This window comes from Abramis brama (genome assembly GCF_963993115.1).
Source record: "Abramis brama genome assembly, chromosome: 2".
Taxonomy (NCBI): Eukaryota; Metazoa; Chordata; class Actinopteri; order Cypriniformes; family Leuciscidae; genus Abramis; species Abramis brama.
Genome location: NC_139964.1, coordinates 8035753 through 8054116, shown reverse-complemented (window position 1 = coordinate 8054116; position 18364 = coordinate 8035753). Strand labels below are relative to the sequence as shown.

The 18364-nt window shown below is 39.0% G+C and overlaps 1 protein-coding gene across 1 annotated transcript; it reads right to left on the bottom strand.

Moving 5' to 3' along the window:
• Positions 1 to 17712, bottom strand: LOC311078207 (deoxynucleoside triphosphate triphosphohydrolase SAMHD1-like). Its single transcript, XM_084106923.1, has 16 exons — positions 17584 to 17712; positions 12472 to 12753; positions 6857 to 6951; positions 6604 to 6764; positions 3420 to 3535; positions 3191 to 3262; positions 3001 to 3032; positions 2756 to 2905; positions 2572 to 2672; positions 2340 to 2448; positions 2098 to 2189; positions 1853 to 1965; positions 1545 to 1681; positions 1369 to 1461; positions 1131 to 1235; positions 1 to 812 (listed from the first exon to the last, which is right to left on the bottom strand). Exons 2-16 carry the CDS (start codon positions 12548 to 12550, stop codon positions 645 to 647), a joined length of 1623 nt encoding a protein of 540 aa, XP_083963049.1. The 5' UTR covers positions 12551 to 12753; positions 17584 to 17712; the 3' UTR covers positions 1 to 644.
• Positions 17713 to 18364: the final 652 nt, after the last annotated feature.

Here is an 18364-nt window from a genome sequence, read left to right as displayed (position 1 = left end):
GCATGTAGAAACAACTCGACAATGTTTAAAAAATATATAAATAGAAAATATGAATGAATTTAGTTTTTGTTAATATGCAGATTAATTGCTCATATTGTCCTTTAATGTGACTTTTTTTTTTTTTGACATTTATTTTTCATTCATGGTAAAAAGAGGATATTTGTGCAGCAGAAATATCAACAAGATTGAACAAAATTACATTTATTAAATAATAGAGAGTGAATCACTGTTCAACTATAGATGGAATTTTGATGTGTGATAAAAGTTAAGTTAAAAAGCATATATTTGTTTTCATAATTCACACTCATTTCCCCTTGAAATTGCATGAGATGAATTTGACCCACATTTCCCAGATAACCAGCTCTTATTAAACTGGCCCTGTTTTTTTAAAAGCAGTGATTGGCTTTGCTTCACACATTATAAATCAATGACAAGTTCTTCCTCTGACTGAATAAAAATGCAATTCCCATTATATAATTAACATGCCTTGATTTTAAAACATTTTCCATTATACTTTCATAATCTGTATGTTTCTTTAATAGCACAGACATGAATGATCTTTCACCTCCTTGATGATAAAGTGTCTCAGTAGTTCATTCATTAAACAAACCGACTCTGCAGCCATAAACTTTAGATATTATAAATCATACACGGAGTCCAAAATTGTCTTTACACCACTTCTTAAAGCACTTCTCAGCCTCTTCCACCTTCTTCTTCTCCTCCATCTTATCTTCAACTGTCTGATCATCAGTTCTTCTGTAATAAACTCTGACAAGCTCTTCATTAAACTTCTTTGGCAGGAAACTGGACAACTGTCAACACAAGACAAATATCACACACAATGAGTTTTATAAAGATACTCAATCATAGAGTAAACGAAGTACACTGTAAACTTCACTGAGCCGAACAAGACACAGTTCAAGCTCCAGTCCAATTGGTTTAACAAAAGAACATTATAAAGGAATAAATGGCACAAATTTAGAAAGATTATGCAATGATCTGAAATAAAGCAGTTTGAGTGTCATGAATACCTGATAATCTTTAAGAACTGAAATAAAACAGTTTTGAGTGTCATGAGTACCTGATAATCTTTAAGATCTGAAATAAAAAAGTTTGAATGTCATAAATACCTGATAATCTTTAATGGTTGAAGCTTGGTTGGGATTCCTCTTGCTGTAGAAATAAACGGATTCAATGGGGTTTTTGTCCTTCATGCCGTGATCCAGATCAACCACCTGAGCTTGTGAGAACATGAGATTCACTAAACAATTCTGTTTTATTTCAGTGTAAAAACATGCATCTTAGTCACTAAACACATGTTATCTGGTGTAAGTATGTAAATCTGCTCTGAAATAAGATATAACTTACATAAACTGGTAATTCTTCAGCGTTCAGAGAAACAGTCGGGTCAGTGGGTTTGTACTTCTGCACTGCAGCTTTCCATGATTTCATCAGAATTTCCTGGATTTTCTGATTTGAGAGGGTTTGTTAGTTTTATAAGGTTAATCAAACAGTAAATCAGTGTTTTTCAGTTTCTGTTCAACCTTTGACTTGTGTTCCTCAGTCAGATGAGCTTCTCCCACAAACTTTGGCAGTTTTCTCCTGACGATCTTGTCCAGGATGTCTCTGGATTTCTGCAGGTTTGGAGCAGTGGAGGACGAGATCTGCTCAAAGATCTCATCTGACACAACAACAGAAGATTCATTATTATACATGTTATTTCACATGTCCTGAGACACACAACCACATGTCTCAAAAGAGAATATGTTTATCCTGGTTTATGGAAATCCTGTATATCTTTAGCTCTTTTAGCTTTGAGTTTACATGTTTTTCACCTGTTCTTTGAGCTGACCTGTGAGTTTGCTGTATTCCTCTGCTGTCTTTATGGCTTCAGAAATCTTCAGCATATCTTCAGGTTTCTCTTCATGAAGATCACGATCAGCTAGTACGAGCGCTTCTGCAAACCTAACACATTTGAGTTAGTGTTTCAACATTTGAAGAATCACAGTCTAATGCTGAATTTGTGTTAGAAGAATAAGTCATACAGCAGGTTAAATACTGTGAAATCTCATATTCACTGCAAACAGAGAGACTCACATCTCTTCAATGATGTTGCAGATCTTGTGCTGGTAGGCCTGGCGATGGAGAGTGTATCGAGTGCGAAACATGTCATAAACATTATCTGCCTCCTGTTAGACATACAAACACCAGAGTCACAGATCCAGTTCCCATAGTGCAGTGTTCACATTCAACAGCTAATGCCACTTTTTACCTGAAGTTTTAAGCAGAGAATATAAATATAAAACAGAGTAGATTAAATTGTAGATAACTGTAGGCACCTTGTCTCTAAAGCAGATGTGATTTCTCCCGTTCACTTCACAGACTCGAGCGAACTTCAGCAGACGCTGATGGTCAAAGCTGTTTCGAATGCCGAGGTGATGACAGTCTCTGAGAAATAAACATTAAATATAAACATAAAAAGTATATGTAAATGAGAGGATAATTTGGCTCAAAGTTATAATAGATTCTACATCATAGTCCCATCTGTGCAAAATGCCTAATAATATGTACCGTGCAAAATAGTCCCATTTGTCCACATCAATGCCGTTCTGTTTGTTTGCCACAATCTCATACAGGAAGGATTTGTCTTCAGCTCTGCCCTCGTATTTCCACTGAAAATAAAAGTAAAGGCTGTATGTAAATGAGGCTTCATTCATGCTAACACATCAATAACAGATGAAGTATCAGTATGAACCTCAGCAACTGAATCTTCAGCCCCTTCGATTAACTCTTTAATGAAGGTGACGTCTTTATCATCCAGTCCGTGCTCTTTCAACACATTCTCATTCTCAGTCTTCAAACTCTTCACAATGTCATCAAACATCAGCACTGACATCTGCTCATGCTGCAGTAAAGACACAAAGACAGATGAAATCATAAATACATACATTACAGAAACTAACAGCTCAGAGTGTGTGTGAGCAATGTGTTCATTCTCACCTTCCACTTCTCAGGGATGTCATCAGGCAAGCCTAAGAAAAAAACACAGGTCTTATGTGGATTGTAAGTCATGTTATGCACATTAACAAACTCTTTCAGGTTAATTTCCCAGACTTACATGGCTTGAGTTCTCCATGTCCAAATGTAACAATAACATGAGTAAGAAATGTGCATGTCCACAAAAACTTACCTCTGTCTATTTTCTTTTGTTTTGCTTTAGGAATAACCAGACCATCAAATACATGGGAAAATGGACCATGACCTAAAAAATAAAGAGAAACTGGATAATTCTAGGTATGGTTATCATAAATCAATGCTCGATTTGACAAGGGTTTGGTTGAGTTTAGACTCCATGACAAATACAAAAAACACTGAATAGTGGATTATTTTCACTTTCCATGTGCATTAGTGATACTCACCCAAGTCGTGACACAGTCCAGCGATCTGAACACACAGGAAATCCTGTTTGGTGATTTTGAGCTCTGGCTGATTGTCATGAAGAGTCTTGACCAAACAACCAGCTAAATACGCCACTCTAACACACACACACACACACAAACAACACCACAGTTTATACCAAGAACACCGAATAGCAAGTTTCCTTGCATGCCATGTAAAAACATCAACAACATCAGAGAACGTCTCAGTTACGTATGTAACCCTCGTTCCCTGAGTGGGAACGGAGACGTTACATTAGTGATGACGAAATGGGGGTTTTGCATAGAAAGCGTATCACCTTCGAGATATAGAGTATGTTTTCTCGCTGAGGAGCCGAGACTGAACTCAGGCGTTACCAGCGGTACAGCGGGAACCGAGATGATCCCTTTCGTGGTCGCTATGAGTTACGTCAGTGACAATGAAATGGGGGTTCCCAGTCTAATTACGCCACCTCTCAGCTGTCTTCCAGTGCCCTGCGTAAGTTTGAGATCCCTGTCGTGAGACTGGCACGGACGAAGGACTCCTACTTAACACAGGAATACCAAGGTACACTGGGAAGCATATCTCAGCGGAAATATGCAATCAGTGCCAGCCCAAAGTGTGTGTGTGTGTGTGTGTGTGTGTGTGTGTGTGGGGGGGGGACTTAAGAATACACATATGACCCGGAGGGGCTGCATATGGAGAATCACAGGTGGAATATTTCAACCCCAGGGGTGGCAAGATGGCTTGCCAAGGGAAAGACACATGCTCAGAGAGGCTTACAGTGGAAATACACATGTGGGGGTCGTTATGAATGTGTTAGGTGTCGCCCAGCCTGCAACTCTGCAGATGTCTGTCAGCGAGGCGCCATGCGCTAGAGCCCAGAGGAGGCCACACTCCGGGTGGAGTGGGCCGTCACACCAAGGAGGCACGGTCGACCTTGCTGCTGGTATGCCAAAGCAATGGCGTCCACTATCCAGTGAGCAACCTTTGCTTGGAGAGAGCCTTTCCCTTCAGCTTCCCACCATGACAGGCAAAGAGCTGGTCTGAGGTCCTGAAACACTGTGTTCTGGCTATGTAAGCATGGAGGGCACGTACTGGACAGAGCAGTGCCAAGGTTGGGTCTGCCTCCTCCGATGGCAGCGCTTGCAGGTTCACCACCTGGTCTCGAAAGGGTATGGTGAGAACCTTGGGAAATTAGCCGGCCCGAATTCCAGGCACGCTTCGTCAACTACCCTACCCTCTTGATGGAGGCCAATGCAACCAGGAGCGCTGTCTTCATTGACAGGACCTTAAGCTCCACTGATTGCAGAGGCTCAAAGGGAGCATTCTGCAGGGCAGTTAGCACCACTGAGAGGTCCCAAGAGGGAACGAGAGGAGGGCGAGGAGGATTTTGTCTCCTCGCTCGCCGAACCTGATGATCAGGTTGTGCTTTCCAACGGACTTAACTTTGACTGGATTGTGATGTGCGGCAATGGTGGCAACATACACTTTCAGGGTGGAGGGAGACAGCCTTCGCTCCAACCCTTTTTGCAGGAAGGAAAGCACGACACTGATCGGGCAACTCCGGAGGTCTTCTTGGTGAGAAGGACACCAGTTGACGAAGAGGCTCCACTTCAATGCATATGCATGTCTTGTGGCCGATGCTCTAGCGGAAGTGATGGTAGCCACCACCGCTGGTGGTAGGGTACTCAAACCTGCCTCGTCCCGTCCAGGAGCCACACCTGGAGGTTCCAAAGATCGGGATGAGGGTGCCATAGGGGAATGGGCCAGGGAGGTGCTGTCGCAAGGAGTACAAGTTCGGAGAACCAGGTCTGGGTGAGACATACAGCCAGCAACTCGAGGCAATTGACATGCCAAAGACGCCGGGGTCCTGTCCAGGAGCCCGTGGTAGCATGTCCATTGCACATGGCGCCCCAGCCCGTGGTGGAGGCACCTGTCAATACAACAACATGCCTGGAAACTCGTTCTAAGGGCACTCCGGCCCGTAGAAAGCTGAGGTTTGTCCACGGGGTGAAGGTCTGATGGCAGGCTGGAGTCACTGGGACTCGGAGCGTGCCGTGTTGCCATGCCCACCTCGGGATTCGATCGCGAAGCCAGTACTGAAGCGGTCTCATATGAAGCAATCCGAGTGGCATTGCTGCGGCTGCCATATGCCCCAGGAGCCTCTGAAATAGTTTCAGTGGAACCGCACTCTTGCCCTAGAATTGGTCGATTTCCATACTGAGAAAAGAGATCCTCTGCACGGGGCAGAGTTTGCTCTTCTCCCAATTGACCCGAAGGCCCAGACGAGCTAGGTGCCAGAGCACTAGGTCCATGTGTTCGCAAACCTGGTCTCGAGAAGTGAGCTAGGATCAGCCAGTAGTCAAGACAGTTCAGGATGCGAACCCTGTGTTCCCGTAGAGGAACAAGGGCTGCCTCGACGACCTTCGTGAAGATGCGAGGAGACAGGGCTAGCCCGAATGGGAGAACCGCATACTGGTATGCCTGCCCCTCGAAAGCAAATCGTAGGAACAGTCTGTGTTGAGGTAGAATGGAGACATGGAAGTAGGCGTCCTTCAGGTCGATCGCTGCTGCTGTGTCGAGGAACCGGGTCCGCTCAGCATCCCGCATATCGGCCAGTTTCAGCCACAGATGATTCTCCTGGACCATGTTAGTGGCCATCACCTGACCCAGGGAGCGTGCGGTCACTTTCGTTGCTCGGAGGGTGAGGTGAGTTGCGGCACGCAGCTCATCGAAGAGCCCTGGGTCAGTTCTACCCTCGTGCATGTCCCTGAGCATCTGGGCCTGGTAGACCTGCAGAGTGGCCATGGCATGCAGTGAGGCGGCTGCTTGTCCCGCGGCTCTGTAGGATTTCGCCACGAGAATGGCCGAAAATATACAGGCTTTGGAAGGGTGCTTAGGGTCACCGTGAGAAGAAGCGCTCTGAGGACACAGTTGCATTGCAACAGAATGTTCGACTGGGGGAACCCCTTTGGCAGCTTCCCCGTCGAGGGGAGGAAAGGCAGAGAAGGCAGATGAGCGATCGCGGGAAGACAGTGGTGCCTTCCGGGACCTTGAGTGAATGTGAACGTTTAAATGTAGTCAGATTATTTGTATATTAACTTTAAATCTCTCACATTATTAATTTAAACATGATTACTTAAACAATCCTAAAAATTTGATCAGAATATAATAATATTTCACCCAAGTGAGTGTTCAAAGCGATTGTGAGAAGCTCCCGGATACACCAGATATGTTCCTCCAAGTTGTTTGATGTGTCGGAGTCTCTGAAACTGAGGTGTATCTGTGATCTTCACCAGCAGAGGGTGCAGTGCAATGTGACCATGAATGGGGTCATTGAAGATCTACTGGATACAAAACGCACCAGTTCATCGCAACATTCTATGCATTTCGTGACTCAACATAAGCAGAAATGTTAAATGAGTAATTAGTTTACCTTCATTTGTTCTTTTGAAAAGTCTAAGGAGTATTTCTTCAGAATGTCTTGCAATTCATACGTAATAATCTCCCATGACTGTTGTTTCTCAGGCTCTGGAAAAGCATGACATTTTATATCCTCAGTGTAAAATAGCTTCGGTTACTAACGTACTGTAATCTTGGTTCTCTGAGATGACGGGAATGAGCATTGCATCAGTGTTTTCTGATGCTTATGGGGAAAACTCCTGTTTTTCTTAGAATACTGAAGCCTGTTCATGTCTTTGCACCTGCACAGACAAATAGCTTTTCTTCCCATCAAAATGGACGGGGCCAACTGCCTATTTGAGTTGCTCTAAAAGCCATTTTAGTCCGAATTTTTCGACCGAGGAGTGGCAGCGTCGACTCTCGTAGAATCAGTAGCACAGCAAGCTACACAATGCTCGTTCCAGTTATCGTTCCCTAGTTAGTAATTAGTAACTGGAAATTGTCCCTACAATACGATTCACTCGCATTGCATCAATGTTTTCTGATGCTTATGAGGAACATACTGCAAAACGCTGCACAGCAAAATCCCCAGAGTTAAATTAACTCTGCTCAGAGAACATTTGGTCCCTCTCTACAGAGAGTTAAAATAACTCTGAAACAGAGTTCAAGTTAATGAGATACTTAAGTGATTAATTAAGTGATGATTGGGCATTAATGATGAACACCTGCTGTCAACAAGCAGAATCACTGAAGGAAAGAGAAACAAGAAAAGAAAAAAGAGAAACACAAGAACTACAACTGACTTCCAGCCACAGATGAAATCAACTGAAGACAAAATAAGACATTAAATCTCTCAAGGAGGATTAAACAACTCCACAAACAGCATTACCAGCTTCACTTATTACTGACCAGATTGACTTTATTTCTGTCATATGTTTACAGAAGTTCGTATTGAGAATTAACAGAGGTTTAGATGTTGACGATTTATTGAAAATGGTTGGTCACCATAATGGAGATGAGTGTTTCCTTTAGTTGGGAAGTTTGACTCTTAGCTTATTTTTTTGTGAGTTTGTGTTTTTTTGTAATAGTTTTTACCAAAACACATAATTTGTTGCAAAGAATGCCAGACGCAAAGATGTTCAGGTGATCTAGTTTTCAACAACAAAAAGTAGAATGATGCACTTATATCATCACTGTCCAAAAGTGGTCATATGATGTTAATAAATTATATTCATTAATAATACTCTCTTGCCACAGATTGGACATTTTTAATTTTTTAAATACATAATAGGGGATTTTTTTTTTTCCTAAGACACAGACATCAAGAATCAGCATATGAATCTCAACAATGGTGACATGTTGCATGCCGCAATGCATCCTGGGAGCCATGAGTTTTATACTATTGTGGCTCCCAGCATGCATTGCAGCATGAAGCATGTCACCATTGTTGAGATTCATATGCTGATTCTTGATGTCTTTGTCTAAAAAAAAAAAAAAAATCCCTATAATGTATTTTAAAAATCTAAATTCAGAATGTCCGATCTGTGGCTAGAGAGTATTGTTACTGAATATAATCTATTAACATCAAATAAATCTCTTTTAGACAGTCATGAGATAAGTGCATGTTTCTACTATATGTTGTTAAAAACTTTCACCTGATCATCTTTGTTTTTGGTTTTCTTTATAACAAATTACATGTTTTGGTAAAAAACTGTTACAAAAACCATAAACTTGCAAAAAGAGTCAAACTGCCCAACTAAAGGAAACACTCATCACCATAATGGTGATCATACATTTTCAATAAATCGTCAACATCTAAACCTCTGTTAATTCTCAATAAGACCTTCTGTAGACGTCTGACAGAAATACAGTCAGTCTGGTTAGTAATAAGTGAAGCTGGTAATGCTGTTTATGGAGTTGTTTAATCCTCCTCTGCTGAGATCTTGTTGACAGCAGGGCCCAGTTTTTCAAAAAATGTAATCTGGATCAAATTGATCCGGATTTGGAAATCCCATGTTTTGCTATCCAGGATCACCTGATCCATTTTACTTTTATGCCAGTTTTTTAAAGGAACCTTGGATTGGATCACTGTGATCCAAATACCAAATTTCAGGATTACCAAATCCTGTTTACTAGAGCCTTAAATGGAACCAACAGTGTGGCCTACTGGCTTAGCAAAGAACAACAGTTGGCAAAATACCGGTGGCCACAAATAACCATTGTTTATTTTAATTTTAAGAAACAGAAACACTGTAATAAACAGAAACATTTTACTTTCCTTATTTTGTTATAATGTTAAATTGTAGATTTTGTTGTTTTACCATATCTCATTAGATGTGACATGCTTCATATATGCTTCAAATATGAAGAAATGTATATATCATCAGTAGACATTGATTTTGTGATCATTCACTTAAAAAAAAAACTCTCTGGTTTTATTTGGTTCAAAAAATCACAACTGAATCCACCCTTCTGATGGGATCAGGATAATCCTGTTTTTTTTTTGGATCAAATAGATCCCAAACCGAGTTCAAAGTTCTGAAAAACCCAAAGGGCAGGTTTGATCCAGATCAAATTTAAGATCGGATTACATGATCTGATCTTAGTTCAGAATCCCTCTTTTGCTTTTGAAAAACCCATTTCCAAGATTTGATCCAATCCGTGATCCGAAATCCCACTGGATTACTTTTGAAAAACTGGGCCCAGGTGTTCATCATTAATCTCCAATCATCACTTAATTAATCACTTAAGTATCTCATTAACTTTAACTCTGATTCAGAGTTATTTTAACTCTCTTTAGAGAGGGACCAAATGTTCTCTGAACAGAGTTAATTTAACTCTGGGGATTTTGCTGTGTGTGTTAGTGCAGAACGGAAGGCCATCCTGCAAGTCCGTATTCCGGGGTGCTTGATGCCAAAGGCCCCATGGCAGGCTCCTAGAGAGACAGGGACTTAAAATATGTCATATAAGTGGAGTTTTGGGTCTTTTACGAGACTGTGTTGGGGCCAGGAAGTTAAACCTCCTCTGAGAAATCTGACCACCAGGTCGTATTTCCCAACTGACTTGCCAGCAATAGGAACATAGTATGCTGTGATAGCTGGTGCGTATACCTTGAGCATGGATGGGGTGCGTCCGCTGTCCAACAGCTCCTGTAGGAATGCAAGTACATGAGGGATCTCACAAGAAAAGGGGTCTACGTCCCGAGCTGAACACCAGCTGGAGAATATAGACCATTTTTGGACCTCTTGGGAAAGACATGACATTTCCCGTCAAGAGGCCATAGATGGAGGCTCCACAACTCGGGTCACGGATGCCAGATTGACCCTCATGCCTGGGAAAGTAGGTCCCTTCTTAACGGAATTGACCTCTCGCCTGCCCCTCCCCCAAAACGGCTATTGTCCAATCACACATCATAGCAACCGTTACTATGTGAGCAGGTCCGACAAACATTCTCCAAGCAAGATGGTGAAGCGGTGCGCCCATGGCGTTTGTAAATATGTGGAATAAGGGCTGCCTCCGACAAAAAAAACATTTTCTAGTCGACTATAGTTATTCATTTAAGCCATTAGTGGACAAATCGCCCCTTTATATTATTTGAATTACTTAAATAGACTATATAGCCTACAGGATAATGAGCGTTTACGTAATATAGCCGCACTCAAGCGCACAACCACACGCATAAAGCTTGCCACAAAGAACCGGTAAAAGTAATTTGGGGTCAGTAAGATTTTTTAAGAAATGAAGAAAAGTAATAGGCAAGGATGCATTCAATTGATCAAAAGTGACAGTATAGACATTTATAACGTTAGAAAAGCTTTCTATTTCAGAAAACTCTGAAACTTTCTATTCATCAAATAATCCCCCCCCCCCCCCAAAAAAAAAAACAGTTTTCTACATTGATAACAATCAGAAATATTTATTAAGCAGTAAATCAGCGTATTATTCCCTCAGGTAGGTTGCACGTTTTCTTGTGTGGGTGGATGTTGGAATCAATAATCACGTTGTTTGCATTCGCCTAAACTGATTTGCCGAAATCAAAATGCTGACATTGAAAGTCCCGTGTAAATCAAACAATGATTTGTCCCTAAAAAATGATATATTATATCATAATGTATTATATATTATTATTATTGATAGGATGATAACAGGTGTCGTGATCAGCACTGCTGCTGTATCAGTCAGTGGTTAGATCAGCTTTGCAGTTTGCAGTCAAAAAAACAAGGGAGATATAAATTATGCATTATTAATTATGACAAATAAATTATGCCCAAAATACGGGACATTTGGCAACCCTAACGTTAGTTGTTTCCCTTCCCCAAGAACAAAGCACATGGGCTGAACTGGAACAAAAAAAATTAAATCAAATTTGCTAATAGAAATAAGCAAAATATAGCTAACAGCTCAGATAACTGCGATTGTCTGCAAAAAATTGGAGAAAATCAAGACAGAAGAAGAGTTCTACGATGCCTACGGATACTGGTTGATCACAAACTTCCAAGATGCCGTCTGCAAGTGTGTTTATGTCGTTTGCGTGGGTATTAGATTTTTTTTGCGATTGTCATGGGGTTTCTCAGATTTCGCTTGAGACCGGTAAGCATTAGCCTCGATAGTAGTTGTGTCTCCTTCATTGGGTATTTTTATATTTTGAATATATCCCTCCACTGCATAATGTAACCCCTTTTGCCTCGATCTGGAGGATATCGCGGAGGTATTAGCCGCTTTCCGACCGGAGGAACCTTTTCACAGTTCCTAGAACTACTGGCTAAAGTACCCGGATGTTGGCGTGTTCGCACCGCAGGAACTAGGAACGATTTTAGTTCTAGGAACTCCATTTTGACACGTCCTTGTCAAGCGATGCCCTCTGTGTGCTCATCCAAGGGGTGCAGGGAAGCCACACTCGTGGCATGACATTTTGCATCAAACATCGCTTGAATTTGATCTTTTAGATGGGAAAATTTGCTCTTTGAAAATCCATTTGTCTGTGAAGATACACTGACGTGAACCAAATCAGGCTTCATTATTCTAAGAAAACCTATGTTCTCCCCATAAGCATCAGAAAACACTGATGCAGTGCAAGTGTACCGTATCGAAAGGGAAATATATTGTAAACGCAATAAAACATTTCAGCATTGCATTTATAGTGGATGTGTATGGCCAAGACTTTCCAGAAAAGTGCAGCTTATATTTGTGTTCATTTTAGCGCTAATATAAATGTTTCCATACAAACAATGAGCAGTAAAGTTTTCTCATTTAATATTTTAGCAGTGGGACTTTTTTTATGAAGTAGTTCAAGCAGTTCAAGTTCTGGCAATGCCTTTCTGACGTAATTCCTGTAGGTGTCTTTCTTTAAACAGCTTCCTTTCTATCCTCTTTAAATCTTTTGTGTTCACTGGTTTTCTTGTCATCTCAAGTCAAGTCAAGTTGTGGTCCAAAGAAACAAATATTTGTATGTATTAACTAAAATCCTTATACTTGAACGATAGTCTTGTGCTAAACTTCTTTTCCCCTGGTTTGTAAATCATATGTAACAGATTAATATTACTCTAAACACAAATATAGGAGCAGGAGATAGATGTATCACACAAAATTCAGTAAATTATATATACACATTATCATATGACAGTGAGATGTGTACATGTCTTTCCTTACCTTCAATTTCTTCATATGACTTTTTTAGATCTTGAAGATTTTTCCTGAGATCAGAGAGAGTTTTTTTGTGTGTTTGCATCTTCTCTTTTGTCTTCTTTTTGTGGGTTGTTAAAAGCTCAGATGAGGAGGCAATAACGATCTCTAGAACTTCGTACAGATTTTATAGATCCAGCAGCTCAATCCACTGGAATACATGAGGAAAGATGTCATTGAACTGCAAGGGTGTGTCTCAGACAAAGGTTGAGCTTTACTGAAGGGGAATGAGTCGGATCAGAGCGACTGCTGCTGGAAACACATTCAGGAAGTGCAGATCAGACAATATTTACTGTATAGTTCTTGTAAATGTATTTGTCTTAAAACTTTGGTAGGGGAGCCTATTTAAGCCCTGTTAAGTTTTAACGACTTTTCTGGGCCGGCAGAATTAAATTACATAGAAGCCTTTGAAGGAGGGATCCAGCTCTCAGATTTAATCAAAAATATCTTACATTTTGTGTTCCGAAGATGAACGAAAGTCTTGCGGGGTTGGAACAACATATGGGTGAGTAATTACTGACAGAATTTTCATTTTTGGGTGAACTAACCTTTTAACAAGTTAACAAGACACACCTGTGCAACAGGGAAACAAACACAGCCATTGCCATAGGACACAATGAACACAGAAACAATGAGAACAGAGAACACTTAAGAGTCCTTAAGAAAGGCTGACAGAAGACTGGAATCTAACAAATATATGCAAATGGTTAGGTCATGCAAAAATATAGCATTTAAGTCACCCTTTACTCCCCTCATGCCATTTTATTTCTGTATAACAAAAATCTTTATACAGTCAAATATTAGTGAAACTTCAGAATTGATCAGTTGATCAGTGAATAGATCTCAATATCACTTAATCAGAAATTGATTTATTAAACTCTAAAATACTGAAGGGTTGGGGTCAGAATCCCTTGCCTCTGCCCTGGACCTTAAATCCAGGGACGTACTCTGCTGGGGTGTTGCCACCAACAATGCCCAGCGATACAAATATATAATATACAATTAAATGTACTTAAATCTATTTTAAGCCCTAATTGGAACTTCGTAAAATATAGTAGTTGTTTTTTTTTACTTCGTTTTTTAACAGTGATTTTATTAGTATCATACTAAAATGCAATTTCCGGTTCATACAGATCAGGTTTTTAAAACACAAATATTATGAATTATCTAATAATTTAATACTACTTAACCCATGACTGCATCTAATATTTATATTAATTTCAATAATAAAGTCTTACCCTCACTTTTCTCATACAACTTTTTTTACATAAATAATTTTCTTTCTGTATTTTGAGTTGTCAGGTCCAGATATCTTCTCTTTTTTTTTTTCAATAATCTGCTGTCGTCTTGCTCATGTGTCGAGGAGGACAGTAATGAAGACCTGTAGAAATGTGTAGAGATTTTATAGATTCAGAGACTCAACCCACTAGACTAGGTTATCATTGTTATCATTATACTACCCAATCCTCATGCTGATTCTGCCTGCACTCATAGTTACAGATACAACACTAGACTAGGTTCTAGTTACAGATACAACAATAAACTAGGTTCTAGTTACAGATACAACACTAGACTAGGTTATAGTTACAGATACAACACTAAACTAGGTTCTAGTTACAGATACAACACTATACTAGGTTCTAGTTACAGATACAACACTAGACTAGGTTCTAGTTACAGATACAACACTAGAATAGGTTCTAGTTACAGATACAACACTAGACTACGTTATCATGTATAAGCCCAATCCTCATGCTGATTCTGCCTGCAGTCATAGTTACAGATACAACAGGGACACACATCACTGTACGTTTTGTCCACAGAGGTCTGAAACATAATTATGTGTTGTCTCTTGCCATATGTAAAAGGTGTTTGTATTTTTAGATCAGTTTTAAAAGGCAATGTTTTGCTTTCTAGTGAATTTTTATTTCTAATGTTGTTTGACTTTATCAATGAAACATGTTCTAATTTGTCTAATTTCTTCACTATAATAAGCAGAGGATATAACCTGAGTTAGTCTTTCTTTCTTTTAAAAACACATTTAAAATATATCCTGCCATCAGGAGTCACCTATTCCCTATAACAGGCCTTTAGTGCCTATATTGTGCATCATAGAGCTCAGAACATGTCTTTCAATTATATTTAGACTAATATTTATAGTCATAATTTACATTTGCACTAAAAACACAGATAGCAAGCCACCATCGAAACAATGTTAAATCGATGTTAATGCGTCAGCGTTAATTGCACTGAATCAACATCACATTTGCACCTGCAATTAATGTTGAAATTTTTTTAAATTTCAACCAAACATCAATGGTAGTGGCATTGAATCAATGCACTCTCAGAAAAAGAAACACAGATACAAAGCCTGAAATCAACTGCAAGTAAAAGACAATAAATATCTAAAGATCTCAGCAGAAGTTCTAAAAAAACAAAATAGGTGTAGTCACCATTATGGTGATTAGTGTTTGCTTTAGTTGGGCTCTTGACCCTACACCAATTAACATTAGTTTTTCTCGTTTATAAAACACATTTGTTATGGCAAGAAAAAGCAAGATGAAGTTTATTAGGTGTTGTTGGCTGTTGTGGTGATGTCAAAATCTTCATACATTTGTCTGATTCACTAATTTACCCTCCTTGTGTCTAATGTTGGATTATATGATATTATATATTGATCATAGTATCTCTGTGAAACTACAGTATGATTCTACATCCAGAATAAAAAAATATTCATAGTAACTGATTGCTTTTGGAACTCTTGCTATAGTTTCACAGTGGTGGTATACAGGATTAAACTCTGAATGAGATCAGTGAATGAAGAGACTTTATGATGATTATGTCATCATCTGTCTGTGTGTGATAACAAAAGTAACTTAAAAAACAGTTAAAGCCATCAGAGAAATAAACTGATGTTAAAAAGTCAAGGGCCAAGAGTTCAACAAAAGCAAACACTTAAATAATCAACAATCAAACCAAGCATTTTCAATTAAATGTCAACATCTAAAATTCTGTTATTTCTCAATAATAACTTCTGTATAAGTATAACAAAAATTAAGTCAAACTGGTCAGTAATAAGTGTAATAATGTGTACAAACAAATAGGCCCCACCACAACTACAAACAGCCACTACTATCTCACAATGTTACAGCAGCCAACGTATTGCATTTATAGCAAATAACATCATAAAACATATGGAGACTGAGGTTTATTATTATATGAACTAAACTACTTAATCTACATAAAAAAGAGCAGATAAGTCTCAGTATAACATCTGTCAGTTAATATTAAACCAAATTACTTTTAGATAACATATATTCTTCTACATATTCTTATAAAACTTTCAATGTTATGGACAGCAAACACATTGTTTCAACATGAATATTAAAGTCACCAAGCAGGAGAACAGGAGATGACAAGGAACAAGCAAGGGTCAACAGTTCACTGAGTGAGCAAAATAATTATGAGAGCGTCATGCGAGTCAACCCTAAAACCATCAAATGTAGTAGTGTCATGAAAATCAAGTTGTGTGAGTCAGAAATGATCTCGATAGATGACAGCGAGACCACCCCCTTTACCATGCAGTCGTGGTCTAGCCCCCAGGTGCTCTTCGGTCATTTCTGACCGAAACATTTTCTGTTTTTAATTGTTAAAAATCACAGCTTCATCAGAATGTTCCGAAACTTGGTGACTTTTATGGCATTAGGTATGTGAACACACAAAAAAATGTAGGTCATGATCCAAGCATGCTAAGTGGTCGTAAAAAAAATAGTCACACTTGTGCTCTTCGAAAATGACCGACCATAGGAAATGAATGGGAAATTGACAAAAACACAAATCTCTACAAATCGGCCATGATGCAGAAAAAAAAGTGCTCAGCAATGAAGGGGTGAAATATATATATATATATATATATATATATATATATATATATATATATATATATATATATATATATATTATTATTATTATTATTATTATTATATAAATGATAATAAGCTGTGATAAAACATTACTGTTTATTGTTTGCATTTTTTTTTTATTGAATTGTAATGTTACCTGTAACAAAATGATTTCTCTGTATTCAGGTTTGACTGTAGTAATAATGCAAAAACATGTACACTTTTTCATTTATTTAAAAAAAATTATAAACCCTGGCAAAAAGTTATTTATTTGAGAATTTCTAAAAAATACATTCAAATCCACATCTTAAAAGTAAGTAATTTGGTCCAAAAACAACTAGAGAATTCACAAGCCTCTCCATAGAGAGCTATACAGGCATCTAGTGGTAAACCCATGCAATAACATGTAATGTTTATTTTTTTTATCAACAGATGGCGCTAATCTGACTTCAAAAAAATGGATTTAAAAGGCCTAGTCTATATATTAATCAGAAATACTGCAATAATTGAAGAAATATTTGTAAAAATTAGAAGATTTTTTTTAAATTAATTTCAATGGCAAAAATGGACTATAAATATTGCATAAATATTAATAAGTAACATCAAATAATCTCAAAATACAAAATTAAAAATGTTAAGTTTGTTGTCGTTGATAAATCCATTGAGATAAGGGGCTTTATCGGAGATAGATCGACAGTTCAGAACAGCAAAGTGACGATGTGAGGGATTCAAAGGTGAGGTAGGCCTGGATGATATAGTTAGACTAGATGCATGGAAGAACATCAGGCTTGGAGCAGTGGATACTCATGGAGACTCGGTGAGCGATGTATATACCGTGGATGATGGAGAATTCCTAGTCTATGGCAGTTTTCAAACATCAAAGAATCAAGACGCTGACGGCAGTTCAAGGCCCTTGGATGAGCCAGTGAATATCCAATTACCATTACGGATTACAGACAAAAAAATGAGGCAAAAAAAGGAAGAAAATAAACTGAATTTTTTTTGCTAGAGGCATGTTTGTACCGTCGGAGCAATGCCAATAACTGGCGAAAACCACGTTAGCCAGACCCTCTGCGTCACATCACCAACAAACAAAAAAAGCAAACTAAGAGGGAGAAAACACAAGATAGCAAGCATTAAACAATCAGTGCAACTGATAGAGAGAACGGTTACTCACCCATCTGATGAGGCGAAAGTTGTGGAAGATGCAGAAGGGTAGAGAGCTCGCAGAAGCCCGATGGCAAAACTATCATGTAGAAAAGATTGCTGTGTCACGTTACACATTTGCATGTTACGCCCAGAGATGTATTATTTATTGTGATGGTCCATCAGAAGAGCTGTGTGGTCTTTACGTGTTTCTCGCCGTGTTTGCTCTTTGGCTCCTCCTACTCAATCCATCTGTGGATGATGTCCCTCAGCTGCACCTGCTTATCAGTCCAGAGCGAGACAGCAGAAGAGCGTGAGAAACAGAGTTTAGAAACATTTCTCCAGAGCGCTGTCTGTGTCCTTTCTCTGCAGTTTAAAATCGTGTTGTTGAATATGAGAACTGCTTAACTTTCTACTTTGTGGTATTGTATTATTACTTTTATTTAATTGTTCCTAGTGTCTCCAACATTTACCCTTGCAGTTTAAGGCCTTGTCCACACTAATACGTTTCAGTTTGAAAATGCATCTTTTTCTCTACGTTTTGGCTTTCCATCCACACTGAGACAGCGTTTTTATTAATGAAAACGAAGCTTTTTGAAAATGCACTTAGATGTGGATACATTTGAAAACGCCGTTTTAGTGTGGACTGTGAAACCGGTGGTATTTAAGGAGGTATGTTTAGTCATGTGACGCATGTTTTTCCAATAGATATTCATGTTTAGACCAGTATTGTACCTGTTATGTGCTATTCACTTCCACACTGTTGCTAAAATGTTACTTTGCACACTCTTCATATCACAGTCCTGCAAAAA